The sequence below is a fragment of the Microcaecilia unicolor genome, chromosome 7 (genome assembly GCF_901765095.1).
Source record: "Microcaecilia unicolor chromosome 7, aMicUni1.1, whole genome shotgun sequence".
NCBI lineage: Eukaryota > Metazoa > Chordata > Amphibia > Gymnophiona > Siphonopidae > Microcaecilia > Microcaecilia unicolor.
In genome coordinates this window covers 291,985,499-292,004,633 of record NC_044037.1, presented here as the reverse complement: position 1 = coordinate 292,004,633, position 19,135 = coordinate 291,985,499, and the positions used below count along the sequence as shown (strand labels likewise).

Here is a 19,135-nt window from a genome sequence, read left to right as displayed (position 1 = left end):
GTCCCATTTCCCTTTTCCCCCCTTTCCCTTTAAGTTTAGGAGTTAAGATTGGGCAAAACCTTCTCCTCTGTTTCGCTATGCCCCATACAAAACGAAAGGGGATTGTCAAAGTAGCTGCCTCGACTCCAAGGACGTCCTCCCCGCATCAACAAACGATAGAGCGGTTTGCCATGTGGCCACTTATCCCACCAACCGAAAAGGGACCTGCTGTTTCTGTGGGGGAAGATACCCTGGGAGACTTGGGGCTTGAAGTTTCACTCTCCCCTCCGGTGAATCGTCCGCTGCCACTCCCTGAAGACCGTCTCCTTAAGCGGGTCCCGCCAGACTCGGAAGTCGGTGAAGGCGGAGCCCTAGATCGAGGATTGAGAGAGACGAGTGCTGAAGGAGGCCTGGAATCTGTAAAATTTCAGGCTGAGCACAATGCTCAATCACAGAAGCCTGTGACGGTGACTCTGTAGAGCATTTGGGAAGTTCTCCAGAGAGTGGACATGACGGTTGCCCGATCTGCTAAAGAAATTACGGAGCTTGTGAATACGGTTGATAATCTTACCCTTTCCTTTAACACTACTAAGCAAGAAACAACTGAACAATTAAATGCTCTCAAACAAGATGTTTCGCAATTACAAGGAATATCAACTGTGGTAATGAAAGATAATTCTTCAATTCAACGTAGGCTTGAACAAATAGAAAATTATAACCGTAGGCTAAACTTGCGACTTCTGAATTTTCCCAAAGCAATGGGGATTAACCCGCTTGATGCTTTTAAAACATATCTTCAAGAAGTATTAAACTTTACCCCAGAAACTATACCTCCTTGGAATAAAATATATTATATACAAACAAAAAAATCTGCGGAAAATCCCCTGGAAGCTTTACCTAGTGAGAATAGAGAAGAAGGATTTAATATTTCAGTGATATTAGAGACAACTTTGAATATGGAATCTGAAAGAATGACGCTTATTGCTTCATTCATATTTCAACAGGACCTAGAAGCAGTAAAACGAATTGTATTTTAAGAAATTACAGTCTCTATTTCGGGGTAAAATAGTTTGGATGTACCCGGCTATCACCAAACAGACACAAGAAAGGAGGAAATTGTTCCTCTCAATGAGAACTGAAACATTGGCTTTGGGGGCGTCTTTTTATCTCAATTACCCATGCAAGTGTGTTATTAAATATTTGGGTCTAAAATATATTTTTATCAGCCGGAACAGCTGAAAGCGTTTATAAACTTGAAAAGAATTGGTTAACCGTTAATTTCCAATTAGATGATTATATTTAGTTGTGGGTTATGAATCGTGCTAAGCAGTTTGTAATATGGATAATTTACCTTGATGTATATTTTTTTTTCAAAAAGACTAGCCCCCCCCCCCCCCCATTTCAGTGGTCTAAAGAAGAGTAACTTTAATTACGAAAAATGTACTTGTTTATAATTTGTTACCTATCTGCATTACCTGTCAAGTGTAATAACTTGTTAAATTAATAAGAAATTTATAAATAAAAAATAAAAAAGATTGGGCAAAACCTATGACACTTTATATTAAGGACTTCTGATTTTAGGTTTTAACCTATTAACTCCAGTTAAAAAAACCCAGGTACAAAAAAAAAAAAAGTGTATTGGTTAAACACTGAAAAACGCACCACTTCCCTTTGTCTCCCCCACCCTGCCTTGTCTTGTATCCTCCACTCAGTTTTGTACCTTTTCTGCTCTGACAACTCTAAGGGGCCCTTTTACCGCACGCCAATGTGGGCACCAGCGCTAGTTCCAGCCCCAGCTCATACCGTTCGCCAGGGCCGCTGAGAGACTGGGCCGAGCCCGGGGCCCTGCCCCTGCCCCTCCCCCGAGGTTGTTATCGTCACTGCCCCCCTCTGTCCACCACCAGGCCGGGCCCCCCTCAATTCGAATCATAGCGCCTCACCTCGACCTCGCTCCGTGTGAAAGAAGCACAGCAGCGCCAGTCTGCAGATCACCTCCCTTCGGGCCTTCCCTCCCTGTGTCCCGCCCTCGTCTGACGTAACTTGCACGAAGGCAGGACACAGGGAGGGAAGGTCCGAAGGGAGACGATCTGCAGACTGTCGCTGCTGCGCTTCTTTCACATGGAGCGAGGTCGAGGTGAGGCGCTATGATTTGAATTCAGGGGGGCCCGGCCTGGTGGTGGACGAAGGGGGGCGGGTGGAGGGGACAGTGGCGCCGGACCTCCAAGGCTTGGGGAATTTTGTTCCCCCTGCCCCCCCTCTCGGCGGCCCTGCCGTGCTATGGAAAATTGTTCCATATTTTTGAGTACAGCGCTAACCTGGCTGTAATTGGGCAGCACCACGTGCTATCTGGTTACCGCCGGGATAGCGCAGGAACCCTTACTGCCACCTCAATGGGTAACGATAAGTGCTCCCCCTTGCATGGTCGTACAGGAAGAGCAATCTTACCACATAGCCACGGCTACCTTGAGGCATTTTTACCCGCTGTAGTAAAAAAGGAAGCAGCGAGTGGCAAAAACGTCCCCTGCCGCTAGAGCAGGGCCCTTTTCACCACAGCTCAGTAAAAGGATCCATAAGTAACATAAATGTACAAATTTGATTCCACATGAAAAGTACCAGGCAACTGTATTCACGGCATGAAAACACTGACAAACACTGGCTTGTTTGTGTGTGTATGTTTTTTTTAATTCTAGAATAAAACAACTCCTAAATTTACAAGTTCTAAACAGGTAATAACAGAGTCCCGAGCTATATTGCTAACTTAACACAAGACAGCCAATGAAATCCACAACAAAGAAAATGTTCTACTCAATGCGGAAACTCAAATGCGTGAAACCATTCTTCCCAAGGGAAATATTTCGCAACCTGATACAATCAATGGTACTAATTCACGTAGACTACTGCAACGGAATCTATGCAGGTTTCAAAGAACAAATCCTAAAGAAACTCCAGACCGCCCAAAACACGGCAGCCAGGCTTATATTTTTTGAAAAACGCGATTTGAAAGTGCAAAACCCCTTCGTGAAAAACTACACTGGCTCCCAATCAAAGAACGCATTGCCTTCAAAATCTGTACCTTGGTTCACAAAATCATTTACGGTGAAGCCCCGGGATACATGACAGACCTTATTGACATACCAACCATAGTAACATAGTAGATGACGACAGAAAAAGACCTGCATGGTCCATCCAGTCTGCCCAACAAGATAGACTCATATGTGTATACCTTACCTTGATTTGTACCTGCCTTTTTCAGGGCACAGACCGTACAAGTCTGCCCAGCAGTATTTCCCGCCTCCCAACCACCAGTCCCGCCTCCTATCACCGGCTCTGGCACAGACCGTATGTCTGCCCTCCACTATCCTTGCCTCCCAACCACCAACCTCTCTTCCCCCACCTGCTCCGCCACCCAACATCCAAATCAACACGCACATATCTAAATCTGCACTACCCAAGCTGTAAGGGAGTCAAATACAAATCAACTTACGCATCCAGTTTTTCGTACCTAAGCACACAACTGTGGAACGCATAACCAAGAGCCTTAAAAGCAACATACGACCACCTAAACTTCCGGAAATCACTAAAGACCAACCTGTTTAAAAAGGCATACCCCGCAGATCCAACATAAATGCCTGACCTCTGCTACACAAAAATAGTAAAGCACGTAATGGACACAACACAACTCTTCCGCTGACTGTTCCACACAAACTTTATCTTACCACACCATCACTCTGTATTTGCTCACACCGGAGTCTGCGAACGCCTCTCCAGTACTATGTAAGCCACATTGAGCCTGCAAATAGGTGGGAAAATGTGGGATACAAATGCAACAAATAAAATTAAAAACATATTGAACAATTTAAGGGCCCTGTTTACTAAGCCATGTTATAATGGATCCTCAGGAGCTTAGTCGAGATCGGGAGGCGGGGCTGGTGTTTGGGAGGCAGGGATAGGCCTGGGCAGACTTATACGGTCTGTGCCCTGAAGAGCACAGGTACAAAACAAAGTAGGGTATACACAAAAAGTAGCACATATGAGTTGTCTTGTTGGGCAGACTGGATGGACCGTGCAGGTCTTTTTCTGCCGTCATCTACTATGTTACTATAAGCACGATAGCGTTTTTAATGCGTGTTAACCATGTGTGTGCATTAACTGTGTACGTGCCTACAATATCCCTATAGGCGCCTACATGGTTAGCGTGCACGTAATTGTAGGCGCATTAAAAATGGTAACGCACCTTAGTAAACAGGGCCCTGCACATCTGTAAGTCTGAAAACCACATTACGCTATGCTGCAGTGAGAGGACAATTGGTTGCGACTACAGTGCAACAGTATGAATATATGTAACGAAGCAATGAAGACTCAGAAGCCACGGAACAGGAGCCTGTGCAGCAGTAGTAAAAGAAAGCATTGAAGATGTTCAAAATCCTACTGTAACATCCTCACAGTTAGGGATGTACACATGAGGGGTGGGGACTGCAGTTCCTAGGAGTACTTGAGATATTTCCCAATTTTATGACATTTTCCTGCTTATAATCGAAATAGAAAAACGCCTATATTGTGACCCAAATCGGGAGATAGACGTTTATCTCACAAAAACGAATAAAGCGGTATAATCGAAAGCCGAATTTGGACGTTTTCAACTGCACTCCGTCGCGGATGCGGACAAAGTTGATGGGGGCGTGTCAAAGGCGTGGTGAAGGCGGAACTGGGGCGTGGTTATCGGCCGATCAGAGATAGGCGCCTTTCGCCGATAATGGAAAAACAAATATGCGTTTTTAGCGAGAATTTAGGGCACTTTTCCTGGACCCTGTTTTTCCACGAATAGGGCCCCAAAAAGTGCCCTAAATGACCAGATGACCACTGGAGGGAGTCGGGGATGACCTCCCCTGACTCCCCCAGTGGTCACAAACCCCCTCCCACCACAAAAATATGCCGTTTCACAACTTTTTATGTTCACCCTCAAATGTCATACCCACCTCCCTGGCAGCAGTATGCAGGTCACTGGAGCAGTTATTGGGGGGTGCAGTGGACTTCAGGCAGGTAGACCCAGGCCCATCCCCCCCCCCACCTGTTACACTTGTGCTGGTAAATGGGAGCCCTCCACACCGCCCCCCAAACCCACTGTACCCACATGTAGGTGCCCCCCTTCACCCCTTAGGGCTATAGTAATGGTGTAGACTTGTGGGCAGTGGGTTTTGAGGGGGATTTGGGGGACTCAACACCCAACGGAAGGGTGCTATGCACCTGGGAGCTCTTTTACCTTTTTGTTTTTTTTTTGTAAAAGTGACCCCTAGGGTGCCCGGTTGGTGTCCTGGCATGTGAGGTGGACCAGTGCACTACGACTCCTGGCCCCTCCCACGAACAAATGCCTTGGATTTATTCGTTTTTGAGCTGGGCACTTTCATTTTCCATTATCGTTGAAAAACAAAAACGCCCAGCTCACAAATTGTCGAATAAAACATGGACGTCTATTTTTTCCCAAAATACGGTTCGGTCCGCCCCTTCACGGACCCGTTCTCGGAGATAAACGCCCATGGAGATAGACATTTTCGTTTGGTTATGCCCCTCTTTTTAAACACAAATTTTTAACGTGCTTTAAGAATTTTAATTCATGCTACTTGATAAATATGCATTAGGTTAACTGTTAAACTGGTTTAGCATGCATTAAATCAGGGGCGTAGCTAGACTTCGGCGGGAGGGGGGTACAGAGCCTGAGGTGACAGGGCACATTTTAGCCCCCACCCTCCCCGGCACCGCCGACACCCCCCCTGCCATTGACGACCCCGCCGCAGCCGCCGCCAACTTTGACGACCCCTGCCGACGACCCTCTCGACCCCCCTCCCGCCATCACTGTGGGCTACCTTTGCTGGCGGGGGACCTCAATCCCCCGCCAGCTGAGGTCCTCTTCTTCCCGTGAAGGCTTCGTTCTGTACGTGCCGGACGTCAGACTCACAGAAACAGATGGCTTTGTTCTGTTTTTGTGAGTCTGAATCATGGCGGGGGAGGGTTGGCGGCAGGAGGGGGGGGCGAGAGGGCCAAATCTACGGGGGCCCAGGCCCCCATTAACTACACCACTGCATTAAATATCTATTTATTTGGACATATTAACCACCTTTATAAAGAGATTCATCCAGGGTGGTATATAGCAGGTACAGTAACATAAAATCTTCAATTTTGTTAACAGTATAACAGTAGTAAATTGACCAAATATAAGCATAAATACAATCAATGAGGTAAATTTGGAAATGGGAAATTGAAACTTAATAATAGGTTTTCTTAGTAACATCATACAGAAAATATACACATTTAACAGCACTGTAGAACAATCATGTATAGAAATATGCTCAATCTCAGTGCAATACAAATGACACTATAATAGACAGCACGGAAGATGTGCTGACAAGCTACATGCATGAACACAAATTCACATTCCTACTGGCAGCGTGTTTATTTAATTTGCTTTTAATAGGACTGATCTGATGCATCAGATGTATTAACTCTGTTATCAGCTTGGTAGATCAACTTAGCTTCAGCTTCTCAGAGTACTCAATAAGGCCACATTATAGAGACAGTGCTCACAGCTTCCTGGGGTATTTCTCTCAACTGTGCCACCTACTGGTCAGACTCAGATTGCACTCATAATAAACTGGAAAAGCACTTGTAGAGCTCTGATGCTACTATGGCTGCTCCAGACAAGATGTAGGGTTACAAAATGGCCGACAAAATCTGGGATAGATCTGAAAACCCATAGTATGGTAGACCAATCAGGAGCTGGTTATAACTGAGGGGTATAGTTATCAATGTGGGCTACCTTTAAGACATATTATTGTACTACTAACTGGTGCTAGTTTTTTTTAATGCAATTAGACCTAGTTACTAGTAACTGGGATTAACAGTAAAATAACATGTTTAACAGTGGATCATATTGATAGCTTCCCCCTTAAAAAAAGAAGTCTCTAGAACTCTAAATCACTGCTATATGTAATAAAAGTGAGCTATGTTTAGGGCAACCGAGTCATTGTGACATCACTGATGAGGTTGACTCTTAGGCATTGGTGGAATGAGGCATTATGACATCACAATATCAGCTGGTTTCCAGAGACTGAAACTCTTCTCACTAAAGGAGGGAGTATCAATGTGGGCTACCCTTAAGATGTGTTTGTTAACCACTAACTCATTCTGTGTTATGCAATGAGACCTGATTCTGATTGCCCATATTGATAACTTCCCCCTGAGCTGAAAGTGCAAAAGAACAGGTGGAAATTCTGAACAAAATCCCCCATTTTTTCAAAATAATCCCTCACAAATGCACACATGAGACAGCCACAGGGTAAAAAAAAAAAAAAAAACGAAACATTGAGATTTAAAAATTAAGCAAAAACATGAAAATCAAGTATAGTTTCAACTCCATGAGTTAAAAATGGGTAAGCAATATTTTTTTCTAATAAAGTCTGGTAAAGATTTGAAACACAAATATTGAGAACAAACATTTATAAATTCTAAACTACTAGTATTAGGTATCTGATACAAATGAAAACCTTTAGGGGTCCTTTTACTAAGGTGAGCTGAAAAATGGTTTGCGGTAGTGTAGGCGCAGGTTTTGGGCTTGCGCCGATCCATTTTTCAGCACACCTGTAAAAAAGGCGTTTTTAAAACTGGACGTGTGGCAAAATCAAAATTGCTGCACGTCCATTTTGGGTCTGCGACCTTACCACCAGCCATTGACCTAGCGCTAAAGACTCACATGGTAACCGGGCGGTAATGACCTACGTGCGTCAAATGCCACTAGGCGCGCATCCGATTTGTGCGTCTAAAAATAAAAATCATTTTTCGGATGTGCGTATCGGACATGTGCCAAAAATGAAAATTACCGCAAGAGCCATGCGCTAGCCGGGCAGTAACTCCATTTTGGCACACGTTGGGCGAGCGAAGAGGGACCCTTAGTGTTGGTTTAGGGGTCCTTTTACTAAAGGTCAATAAGCACTTACCCCCATATTCTACATAGGTTGCCAAAAGTTGGGAGCTGCACATTTGCATGTGGATTTGAGATCTGCGCACAAGTTAATGATGAAATGGGCACAAATTGGCCACTTAATTAGTGCCTAATTAAAAGTGCGCACCGGTTTCCCCTGTGTGCTATTCTATAACTTAGCATCTATCTTTTCCCATACACAACAATATAACAAAGTGGTTTACATTTTAAAAATAAACAGCATTTATTAAATAATTTTACCCAATAGAAATATATAATATGTTGGGTATTAAGAACTGCAAGACCACAGTGGGGAAAAGGAAAGGTAATTGTGGTATATTCTAGATCAGAGAAACACCACTCAGCTACTGTACTTACTAGAGGTATGCTCTGGTAAGATATTTTGAGATAATTAGTTGGCAATGCCAACCAAAAACCCTTCTATGACCTCTTACACATGGTGATTATTGGTTCCTCATTAGTGGTATGCAAAGCTGAGAGTGAAAGGTGCATGCTAATGGAGGAGACTTAGCAAAATATAGATAATATGTATTAAAAATGCACTGATATTGCCATTACTTAGCATCATTAAGGCTAATAGTGTGTCATTATAAAACACTCATATCTGTGCCACGGTTTGTATACTAGTCTTTATTAAATTCCCTAAAAATTAGCTAAAAGCATAAGTGATATATGCAGGCACAAACTCAGGCTTGTCTGTATGGAAAGCTTAAATCTACTTTCAGCCTTGACTTTGGGGTCACACTTTTTGTCCCATTCACAGTTGTCACAAATGCTTCCGTTTGCAATGTATGGGAGCCATAAGAAGACTTACCCAAATGCTGTCTTCTTGTTTGTATTGCTTCCAGTTGCGTCCTGTGTCGCTGAACATGAGAAGGTAGCTCGTTACCCAGTCTGAACTCCCATACCTGCCTTGCGTAGCAACAGCAGTAATCTCAACTCTGTCCCCTAGGTCAATCTGGAGCCACTGTTGTGAATTAGAATCCAAAGGGGACCAACCACCAACCCCTACAAGATGGCAACAAAGTTGGATGTTTTAAATATCCTAAGCATATGTCAGGCTTCATGCAGCACGGTGAGACTGAGTCACATCACTTCCTGTTCTACTAGTTTTGGAATGATTTTCAGAAGTTTGGTTACATGGAGTTGAAGTCGTAGAAACAGATAAGTTAAAGCACTCAGGCATATACTGGAATATGACAATGGTAGGCCTACAGAAATGTGGTTGAATGTGTACAGATTTAAAACCTGAACTGTAGCACCTGCCATCAAAACGTTGACTTTAAATACTTCTATAATAAAGGAGATGGCATGGAGGATAAAGTCATAAGTACATAAGTATTGTCATACTTGGGCAGACCGAAGGTCCATCAAGCCCAGCATTCTGTTTCCAACAGTGGCTAATCCAGGTCACAAGAACCTGGCAAGATCCCAAAACAGTACAATACATTTTATGCTGCCTATAAGCAGTGGATTTTCCCCAAGTCCATTTTAATAATGGTCTATGGACTTTTCCTTTAGGAAGCCATCTAAAACTTTTTTAAACCCTGATAAGCTAACCGCTTTTACTACATTCTCTGGCAACAAATTCCAGAGTTTAATTACACGTTGAGTGAAGAAATATTTTCTCCGATTCATTTTAAATTTACTGCTTTCTAGCTTCATTGTGTGCCCCCTAGTCCTAGTATTTTTGGAAAGAGTAAACAAACGATTCACATCTACCCATTCCACTCCTCTCATTATTTTACTACTACTACTACTTATCACTTCTATAGTGCTACAAGGCATATGCAGCGCTGTACACCATACACAAAAAGAGAGTCCCTGCTCGAAGAGCTTACAGTCTAAATAAGACAGGTAAACAGACAGAACAATTAAGAGGTAAGGAAATTAAAGAGGTAGGGTACCGGGCAAGTGAGTAGTGGCTAGGAGTCATTTAGCATATGTCCCCTCAGCCGTCTTTTTTCCAAGCTGAGGAGCCCTGGCCGCTTTAGCCTTTCCTCATAGGGAAGTCATCCCATCCCCTTTATCATCTTCATCGCAACAGCTAGAAGTAGGTGTCAAGAAAGCTGAGTTCTGTTCTCTCATGAGAAGGATTTTTCATTATTGCAATAGTGATTTTCATATTCTGGGCTGCAACAGACTTTCATTAACATGTTAACACACATTAAGGCACCGTAATGCATGCTAATGTGATTTTAACTATATATTATTTAAGATAAGCCCCATTATTCTCAGTGAAGTTTGTTTTCTGTGTACATAATTCACAGTAATGCTTATCTATACTCATTAACATGTTAACACATCAATGCAGATTAATGAGGTTTATCTGTTTAGAAACCAAGTTTATAAAAAAAAGGGCCTATTTTGAAGTTACATTTTCAATGGCATCAACCTGTGATGCTAAGTTATGAAAAGCCAGAACAATCTCATGTGTGATGAAATTAATAGGGCGGGGCTGTCATTTCCAATGAAATGTCGTTCACTGATAATGTGTAAAGGGGGTTGCACTTTTCTTAAAGACTGTGCACCATTCTCCTTGGCACGCTCCCAATTTGCGCACACAATTTAATTGAATAACAAACCAATTAGTGCCAATAATTGGCTTTTTAATAAGCAATTATTGCACTAATTAAATTTAATTGGACTTGGCATGCCTAAATTTTACATACAATTCAAAAAAGGGGGGCAGAAATGGGAGGGGGATGGGCAGAACAAGGGCATTCCTAGCATTTATACACAATAAGGGGGGGTTATGTGCTTAATTTAGGCATGGGCATTTGCACGACATTTCACCTGGTGCGAATGGTCAGGTCTAAAGTTAGGCACGACTTCTGAGAATAAGCACTATTCTATAAACTGTGCTTAACTTTAAGCGCAGTTTATAGAATAACCTTTTTAGGTGCCCTATATAGAATCTAGCCCTATGTGCAAGGAGGGCACATGTTTCTTAAAGAGTGTACACATACCAATAGTTTGTGCATGAGTGATGGTTTATGTGTGCACACACTCTTTGAGAAGGTTGTGCTTTGTTTCACATAGAGGGGCATAATCGAATGGGGGCGCCCATCTCCGGGGATAGCCCCGGGAAGGGGCGGAGCCAACTGTATTATCGAACAAGATGGGCGTCCATCTTTCGTTTTGATAATACAGTTGGGGCCGGCCAAATCTGAACATTTAGGTCAACCTTAGAGATGGCCGACCTCGGTTTTCGCTGATAATGGAAACCGAGGCCGGCCATCTCAAAAACGACCAAATCCAAGCCATTTGGTTGCGGGAGGAGCCAGCATTCCTAATGCACTGATCCCCCCTCACATGCCAGGACACCAACCGGACACCCTAGGGGGCACTTCAGTGGACTTCACAAATTGCTCCCAGGTAGGTGCTGAGCCCCCCAACCACCCCAAAACCCACTCCCCACAACTGTACAACAGTACCATAGCCCTTAAAGGGTAAAGGGGGGCACCTACATGCGGGTACAGTGGATTTCTGGTGGGTTTTGGAGGGCTCCCATTTACCACCACAAGTGTAACAGGTGGGGGGGGGGATGGGCCTGAGTCCGCCTGCCTGAAGTGCACTGCACAGTGGATTTCTGGTGGGTTTTGGAGGGCTCCCATTTACCACCACAAGTGTAACAGGTGGGGGGGATGGGCCTGAGTCCGCCTGCCTGAAGTGCACTGCAGTACCCACTAAAAACTGCTTCAGGGACCTACATAGTACTGTGATGGAGCTGGATATGACATTTCAGGCTGGCATAGAGGCTGGCAAAAAATGTTTAAATTTTATTTTTTTGGGGGGTGTGTGTGTGTGGGGGGGGGGGGGGTTGGTGACCACTGGGGGTGTAAGGGAAGGTGATCCCTGATTCCCTCCGGTGGTCTTCTGGTCAGTTCGGGCATCTTTTCAAGGCTTGGTCGTGAACAAAAAAGGGACCAAGTAAAGTCGGCCAAATGCTCGTTAGGGCCGCCCTTCTTTTTTCCATTATGGGCCGAGGACAGCAATCTCTTAACCACGCCCCTGTCCCGCCTTCAGTACACTGCCGACACGCCCCCTTCAACGTTGGCCGTCCCTGCGATGGAAAGCAGTTGAGGATGGCCAAAATCGGCTTTCGATTATACCGATTTGCCCATCCTTAGGAGAAGGGCGCCCATCTCCCGATTTGTGTCTGAAGATGGCCACCCTTCTCCTTCGAAAATAAGCTGGATAACGTACACTCTTTAAGAAAAGTACGCCCTCTAATTTGGACATAGCCCCCTGGATTTTGTATAGCTGGGCGCTCAAATTCTGACTAGTGCATAAATGTGGGCATGCAATTTGTAGAATAATGCCAGTTGTGTGCCTAACTTAGGGGCCCTTTTACTAAGGCGCTCCCCAAAAATGGCCTGCGCTGGTGTAGGCACATGTTTTTGGATGTGCGCAGGTCCATTTTTCTGCGCACCTGCAAAAAAGAGCTTTTTTGGTGGCCAAAAATGGACGTGCAGCAAAATTAAAATCAGCACATCGATTTTTGGCCTGAGATCTTAACCACCACCCATTGACTTAGTGGTAAGGTGCTCATACACTGCCGATTACCGCCGGGAAGCGCCACATTGTACTGCGTGTTTTGGACGTACGTCAAAAATGAAATTACTGCCCAGGGCACAAGGTAGCCGGGTGGTAGTTCCAATTTGACGCACGTTATATGTGCATAGGCCCCTACGTGCCTTAGTTAAATGGCCCCTTAATGGTTAAATCAGGTGACAATTAGCATGAAGTACCAATAATAGCACTTACGTTACAGAATTACTAGCACTTACGTATGTGCACGAGGGGCATAGCTATATGGGGCCACGGGGGCCTGGGCCCCCATAGATTTGGCACTGGACCCCCCTGCCGACGACCCTCTCAATCCCCCTCTCGCCGTCACCATCTGCTACCTTTGCTGGCGGGGGACCCCAACTCCCGCCAGCCAAGATTCTCTTCTTCCTTCGTTCTGTTTCTGAGTCTGATGTCTATTTTTGTAGCTCCGATGTGTACCCGGCGGTAGTCAGGCAGTGCTGCTCGCTGCCCGGTTAGCGCAGGAGCCCTTACCACCACTTCAATGGGTGGCGATAAGTGTTCCTCCCGAAATGGCCACACAGCAAGTGGTTCACTTGCCACATGGTCATTTCTTTAAGAAAAGGGAAACCTACCTTTTACCCGCTGTGGTAAAAGGGAGCCTCAGCGCACGTCAAAATACGCACTGATGCCAATGCGGGCCCCCTTTTGCCACAGCTTCGTAAAGGGACCCCTTAGTCTAGAGAAAAATGACTCCAACTATCTCTCTATATAAAACGCACCTCCAACGTTCTAATGAAGCCTCTGTTAGCCAACATTCTAAGTGAAGGGGGTGAGATCGCATTGTGTCTGCCCCGCCCACGCGTCAAACGTGATGACGTCGAGGGCGGAGCAATGACACTCAACCAATCGCATCGCTCGGCAGCGAAGCGTCAGGGAAGGAGGCGGCGCTCTCGACATCTAGCCTTCCCTTCGCTGTGTTCCGCCTTCTTCTGACGTCAAGGATGACGTCAAAAGAAGGCGGAACACAGCGAAGGGAAACCTAAACGTCGGGAGCACCGCCTCCTTCCCTGACGCTTCGCTGCCGGAACCGCCACGGAGGTAAATTTAAAAACAAGAAAAAAAAAAAACCCATGTTGGGGGGAGAGAAGAGGGTGGCCACTAAAGTACAACAATGGGAGCGGGAGGGCAGGGGAAAAACGACAGCATGGATGCGAAGTGGGGGGAAGAAGAGGGCGGGCCAGGCTGGGACATGGGAGAGAGAGGAGCATGGATGCGAGGGGGGGTCATGGAAGGGAGAGAGGGGACTTGCTCGAAAATGATGAATGCAGGTGGCAGGGGACAGAGGAGCATGGATGGCCATGGATTGGGAGGGGAGGGCTCAGGGAGAGAGGGGAATTGCTGGAAAGGGATGAATGGAGGGGGCAGGGGACAGAGGAGCATGGATGGGCATGGATTGGGAGTGCAGGGCTCAGGGAGAGAGGGGAATTGCTGGATAGGGATGAATGGAGGGGGCAGGGGACAGAGGAGCATGGATGGGCATGGATTGGGAGGGCAGGGCTCAGGGAGAGAGGGGAATTGCTGGAAAGGGATGAATGGAGGGGGCAGGGGACAGAGGAGCATGGATGGGCATGGATTGGGAGGGCAGGGCTCAGGGAGAGAGGGGAATTGCTGGAAAGGGATGAATGGAGGGGCCAGGTGACAAAGGAGCATGGATGGGCATGGATTGGAAGGGCAGGACTCAGGAAGAGGGGAATTGCTGGATAGGGATGAATGGAGGACACAGATGGGCATGGATGGATATGGATTGCAGGGCAGGCCTCAGGGAGAGAGGGGAATTGCTGGATAGGGATGAATGGAGGGGCCAGGTGCCAAAGGAGCATGGATGGGCATGGATTGGAAGGGCAGGACTCAGGAAGAGGGGAATTGCTGGATAGGGATGAATGGAGGGCACAGATGGGCATAGATGGATATGGATTGCAGGGCAGGCCTCAGGGAGAGAGGGGAATTGCTGGATAGGGATGAATGGAGGGGCCAGGTGCCAAAGGAGCATGGATGGGCATGGATTGGAAGGGCAGGACTCAGGAAGAGGGGAATTGCTGGATAGGGATGAATGGAGGGCACAGATGGGCATGGATGCATATGGATTGCAGGGCAGGCCTCAGGCAGAGAGGGGAATTGCTGGATAGGGATGAATGGAGGGGCCAGGTGACAGAGGAGCATGGATTGGAAGGGCAGGACTCAGGGAGAGGGGAATTGCTGGATAGGGATGAATGGAGGGGACAGATGGGCATGGATGGATATGGATTGCAGGGCAGGCCTCAGGGACAGATGGGAATTGCTGGATAGGGATGAATGGAGGGGGCAGGTGAGAGGAACATGGATGGGCATGGATTGGGAGGGCAGGGCTCAGGGAGAGAGGGGAATTGCTGGAAAGGGATGAATGGAGGGGGCAGGGGACAGAGGAGCATGGATGGGCATGGATTGGGAGTGCAGGGCTCAGGGAGAGAGGGGAATTGCTGGATAGGGATGAATGGAGGGGGCAGGGGACAGAGGAGCATGGATGGGCATGGATTGGGAGGGCAGGGCTCAGGGAGAGAGGGGAATTGCTGGAAAGGGATGAATGCAGGTGGCAGGGGACAGAGGAGCATGGATGGCCATGGATTGGGAGGGGAGGGCTCAGGGAGAGAGGGGAATTGCTGGAAAGGGATGAATGGAGGGGGCAGGGGACAGAGGAGCATGGATGGACATGGATTGGGAGTGCAGGGCTCAGGGAGAGAGGGGAATTGCTGGATAGGGATGAATGGAGGGGGCAGGGGACAGAGGAGCATGGATGGGCATGGATTGGGAGGGCAGGGCTCAGGGAGAGAGGGGAATTGCTGGAAAGGGATGAATGGAGGGGCCAGGTGACAAAGGAGCATGGATGGGCATGGATTGGAAGGGCAGGACTCAGGAAGAGGGGAATTGCTGGATAGGGATGAATGGAGGGCACAGATGGGCATGGATGCATATGGATTGCAGGGCAGGCCTCAGGCAGAGAGGGGAATTGCTGGATAGGGATGAATGGAGGGGCCAGGTGACAGAGGAGCATGGATTGGAAGGGCAGGACTCAGGGAGAGGGGAATTGCTGGATAGGGATGAATGGAGGGGACAGATGGGCATGGATGGATATGGATTGCAGGGCAGGCCTCAGGGACAGATGGGAATTGCTGGATAGGGATGAATGGAGGGGGCAGGTGAGAGGAACATGGATGGGCATGGATTGGGAGGGCAGGGCTCAGGGAGAGAGGGGAATTGCTGGAAAGGGATGAATGGAGGGGGCAGGGGACAGAGGAGCATGGATGGGCATGGATTGGGAGTGCAGGGCTCAGGGAGAGAGGGGAATTGCTGGATAGGGATGAATGGAGGGGGCAGGGGACAGAGGAGCATGGATGGGCATGGATTGGGAGGGCAGGGCTCAGGGAGAGAGGGGAATTGCTGGAAAGGGATGAATGCAGGTGGCAGGGGACAGAGGAGCATGGATGGCCATGGATTGGGAGGGGAGGGCTCAGGGAGAGAGGGGAATTGCTGGAAAGGGATGAATGGAGGGGGCAGGGGACAGAGGAGCATGGATGGGCATGGATTGGGAGTGCAGGGCTCAGGGAGAGAGGGGAATTGCTGGATAGGGATGAATGGAGGGGGCAGGGGACAGAGGAGCATGGATGGGCATGGATTGGGAGGGCAGGGCTCAGGGAGACAGGGGAATTGCTGGAAAGGGATGAATGGAGGGGCCAGGTGACAAAGGAGCATGGATGGGCATGGATTGGAAGGGCAGGACTCAGGAAGAGGGGAATTGCTGGATAGGGATGAATGGAGGACACAGATGGGCATGGATGGATATGGATTGCAGGGCAGGCCTCAGGGAGAGAGGGGAATTGCTGGATAGGGATGAATGGAGGGGCCAGGTGCCAAAGGAGCATGGATGGGCATGGATTGGAAGGGCAGGACTCAGGAAGAGGGGAATTGCTGGATAGGGATGAATGGAGGGCACAGATGGGCATGGATGCATATGGATTGCAGGGCAGGCCTCAGGCAGAGAGGGGAATTGCTGGATAGGGATGAATGGAGGGGCCAGGTGACAGAGGAGCATGGATTGGAAGGGCAGGACTCAGGGAGAGGGGAATTGCTGGATAGGGATGAATGGAGGGGACAGATGGGCATGGATGGATATGGATTGCAGGGCAGGCCTCAGGGACAGATGGGAATTGCTGGATAGGGATGAATGGAGGGGGCAGGTGACAGAGGAACATGGATGGGCATGGATTGGGAGGGCAGGGCTCAGGGAGAGAGGGGAATTGCTGGAAAAGGATGAATGGAGGGGGCAGGGCACAGATGGGCATGGATTGGGAGGGCAGGGCTCACACTCTCTCTCTCATATACAATGTCTTTCTGACTCTCACTCTCACACACTCTATCTCACACTGTATCACATTCAGTCTCTATGTGCCACACACTCACTCACACACTCGCTTGGTCTCATACACTCACTCTCACAGAGAATCTGTGTCTCACACACACTCTCTCTCTCGCCCACACACACACACTCTCTCTCACACTGTGTCTCACATACACACTCTCATTCTCACACACACACTCTGTCACAAACACACTCACACCCACACTCACTCTCTCTCTCACACACTCACACTTTCACTCTGACTCTCAAACAGTCACTCTCACATACACTCTCCCAAACATACACACTCCGAGGAAAACCTTGCTAGCGCCCGTTTCATTTGTGTCAGAAACGGGCCTTTTTTACTAGTAAGTATATAATACTCGATTCCATATTAGCAGTCACCACCCAGGAAAAGGATCTCGCAGTCATTGTGGATAATATATACTTAGTTGGATAAAGGGTTTTCTTATCTATAGAACCTACCAAGTAAAATCTAATTCAATCCTATCACCGCCAAGGAAAGCTGATTGTGGAGTTCCTCAAGGCTCCCTTCTATCCCCTACACTCTTCAATATAATGTTGATTCTCTTGGCCAAATCCTTATCCAAGCTTGGCCTCAACCCATTCATCTATGCCGATGACATCACAATCTACATTCCCTTTAGAAATAACCTGGCTGAAATCTCCAAAGAAATCAATCTTGGCTTGCACACCATGAACACTGAAACACCTTTTAGTTCAAACTGAATACTGAGAAAACGCACTGCCTTATCCTTTCATCTTTACATAATAGGTTGAAACCTTCATCTCTAATCACTCCAGACCTTACCCTTCCTATCTCTGAAAGCCTAAAAATACTTGGAGTAATCATCGATCGCAACCTGTCACTTGTAAGCCAAATTAATTCCATAACAAAGAAAATGTTCTTCTCATTGTGGAAACTCAAGCGGATAAAACCTTTCTTTCCTAGAGATGTTTTTCGACAACTAGTTCAATCAATGGTATTAAGTCACCTAGACTACTGTAATGGAATATATGCTGGATGCAAAGAACAACTTGTAAAGAGACTTCAGACTGCCCAAAATACAGCAGCCAGATTAATGTTTGGTAAATCCAAATTTGAAAATTCTAAGCCCCTTCGAGAAAATTTGCACTGGCTCCCAATTAAGGAAATAATTAACTCCAAAATTTGTGCCCTAGTCCACAAAATTCTTTATGGAGAAGTCCCAGGATACATGAATAAACTAATTAACCTTTCTTCTAGGAATACATCAAGAACATCCCGTTCATTCCTAAACCTCCGTTATCCTACCTGCATCATCTTCAAGTATAAATTTTATTTTATTATTTTTGTTACATTTGTACCCCGCGCTTTCCCACTCATGGCAGGCTCAATGCAGCTTACATGGGGCAATGGAGGGTTAAGTCAGTGGCGTTCCGACGCTGGCTGACACCCACGGCGGATCGTCGATGCGCCCCCCCCGGGTGCAGCGTGACCTCCCCCCCCCTGATGAAATGACACCTCTCTCCCCCCCCGGGCGAAATGACCCCCCCCGGGTGCACGCCGCTGGGGGGGGGGGGGTGCCGCGGCGCACGCCGGTTGCCCTGTCTCTGAGTTCGCAATTCGCCTGTGTTCACTGCTCCCTCTGAGTCTGCCCCGGAACAGGTTACTTCCTGTTCCAGGGGGAGCAGTGAACACATGCGAATTGTGAACTCGGAGACAGGGCAACAGGCGCGCGCCACGGCACCCCCCCCAGCAGCGTGCACCCGGGGCGGACCGCCCCCACCACCCCCCACTTGGTACGCCACTGGGTTAAGTAGTAGTAGTAGTAGTTAAGTGACTTGCCCAGAGTCACAAGGAGCTGCCTGTGCCTGAAGTGGGAATCAAACTCAGTTCCCCAGGACCAAAGCCCACCACCCTAACCACTAGGCCACTCCTCCAGTGTTGCTACTATTTGAGATTCTACATGGAATGTTGCTATTCCACTAGCAACATTCCATGTAGAAGTCAGCCCTTGCAGATCACCAATGTGGCCGCGCAGGCTTCTGCTTCTTTGAGTCTGACGTCCTGCACGTACGTGCAGGACATCAGACTCACAGAAACAGAAGCCTGCGCAGCCTCCTACATGGAATGTTGCTAGTGGAATAGCAACATTCCGTGTAGAATCTCAAATAGTAGCAACATTCCATGT

At 47.4% G+C, this 19,135-nt stretch overlaps 1 protein-coding gene across 4 annotated transcripts in view; it reads right to left on the bottom strand.

The window, feature by feature from the left end:
- CNTNAP5 (contactin associated protein like 5) overlaps window positions 1–8,858 on the bottom strand; it is a 531,488-nt gene extending 522,630 nt beyond the window's left edge. For all 4 annotated transcript variants that reach the window (XM_030209381.1, XM_030209382.1, XM_030209384.1 and 1 more), the window contains exon 1: window positions 8,787–8,858. In XM_030209381.1, coding sequence (XP_030065241.1) covers window positions 8,787–8,843 — 57 coding nt within the window. In that variant the 5' untranslated portion in view covers window positions 8,844–8,858. The remainder of the gene's footprint in view (window positions 1–8,786) is intronic.
- Between the last annotated feature and the right edge of the window lie 10,277 nt (window positions 8,859–19,135).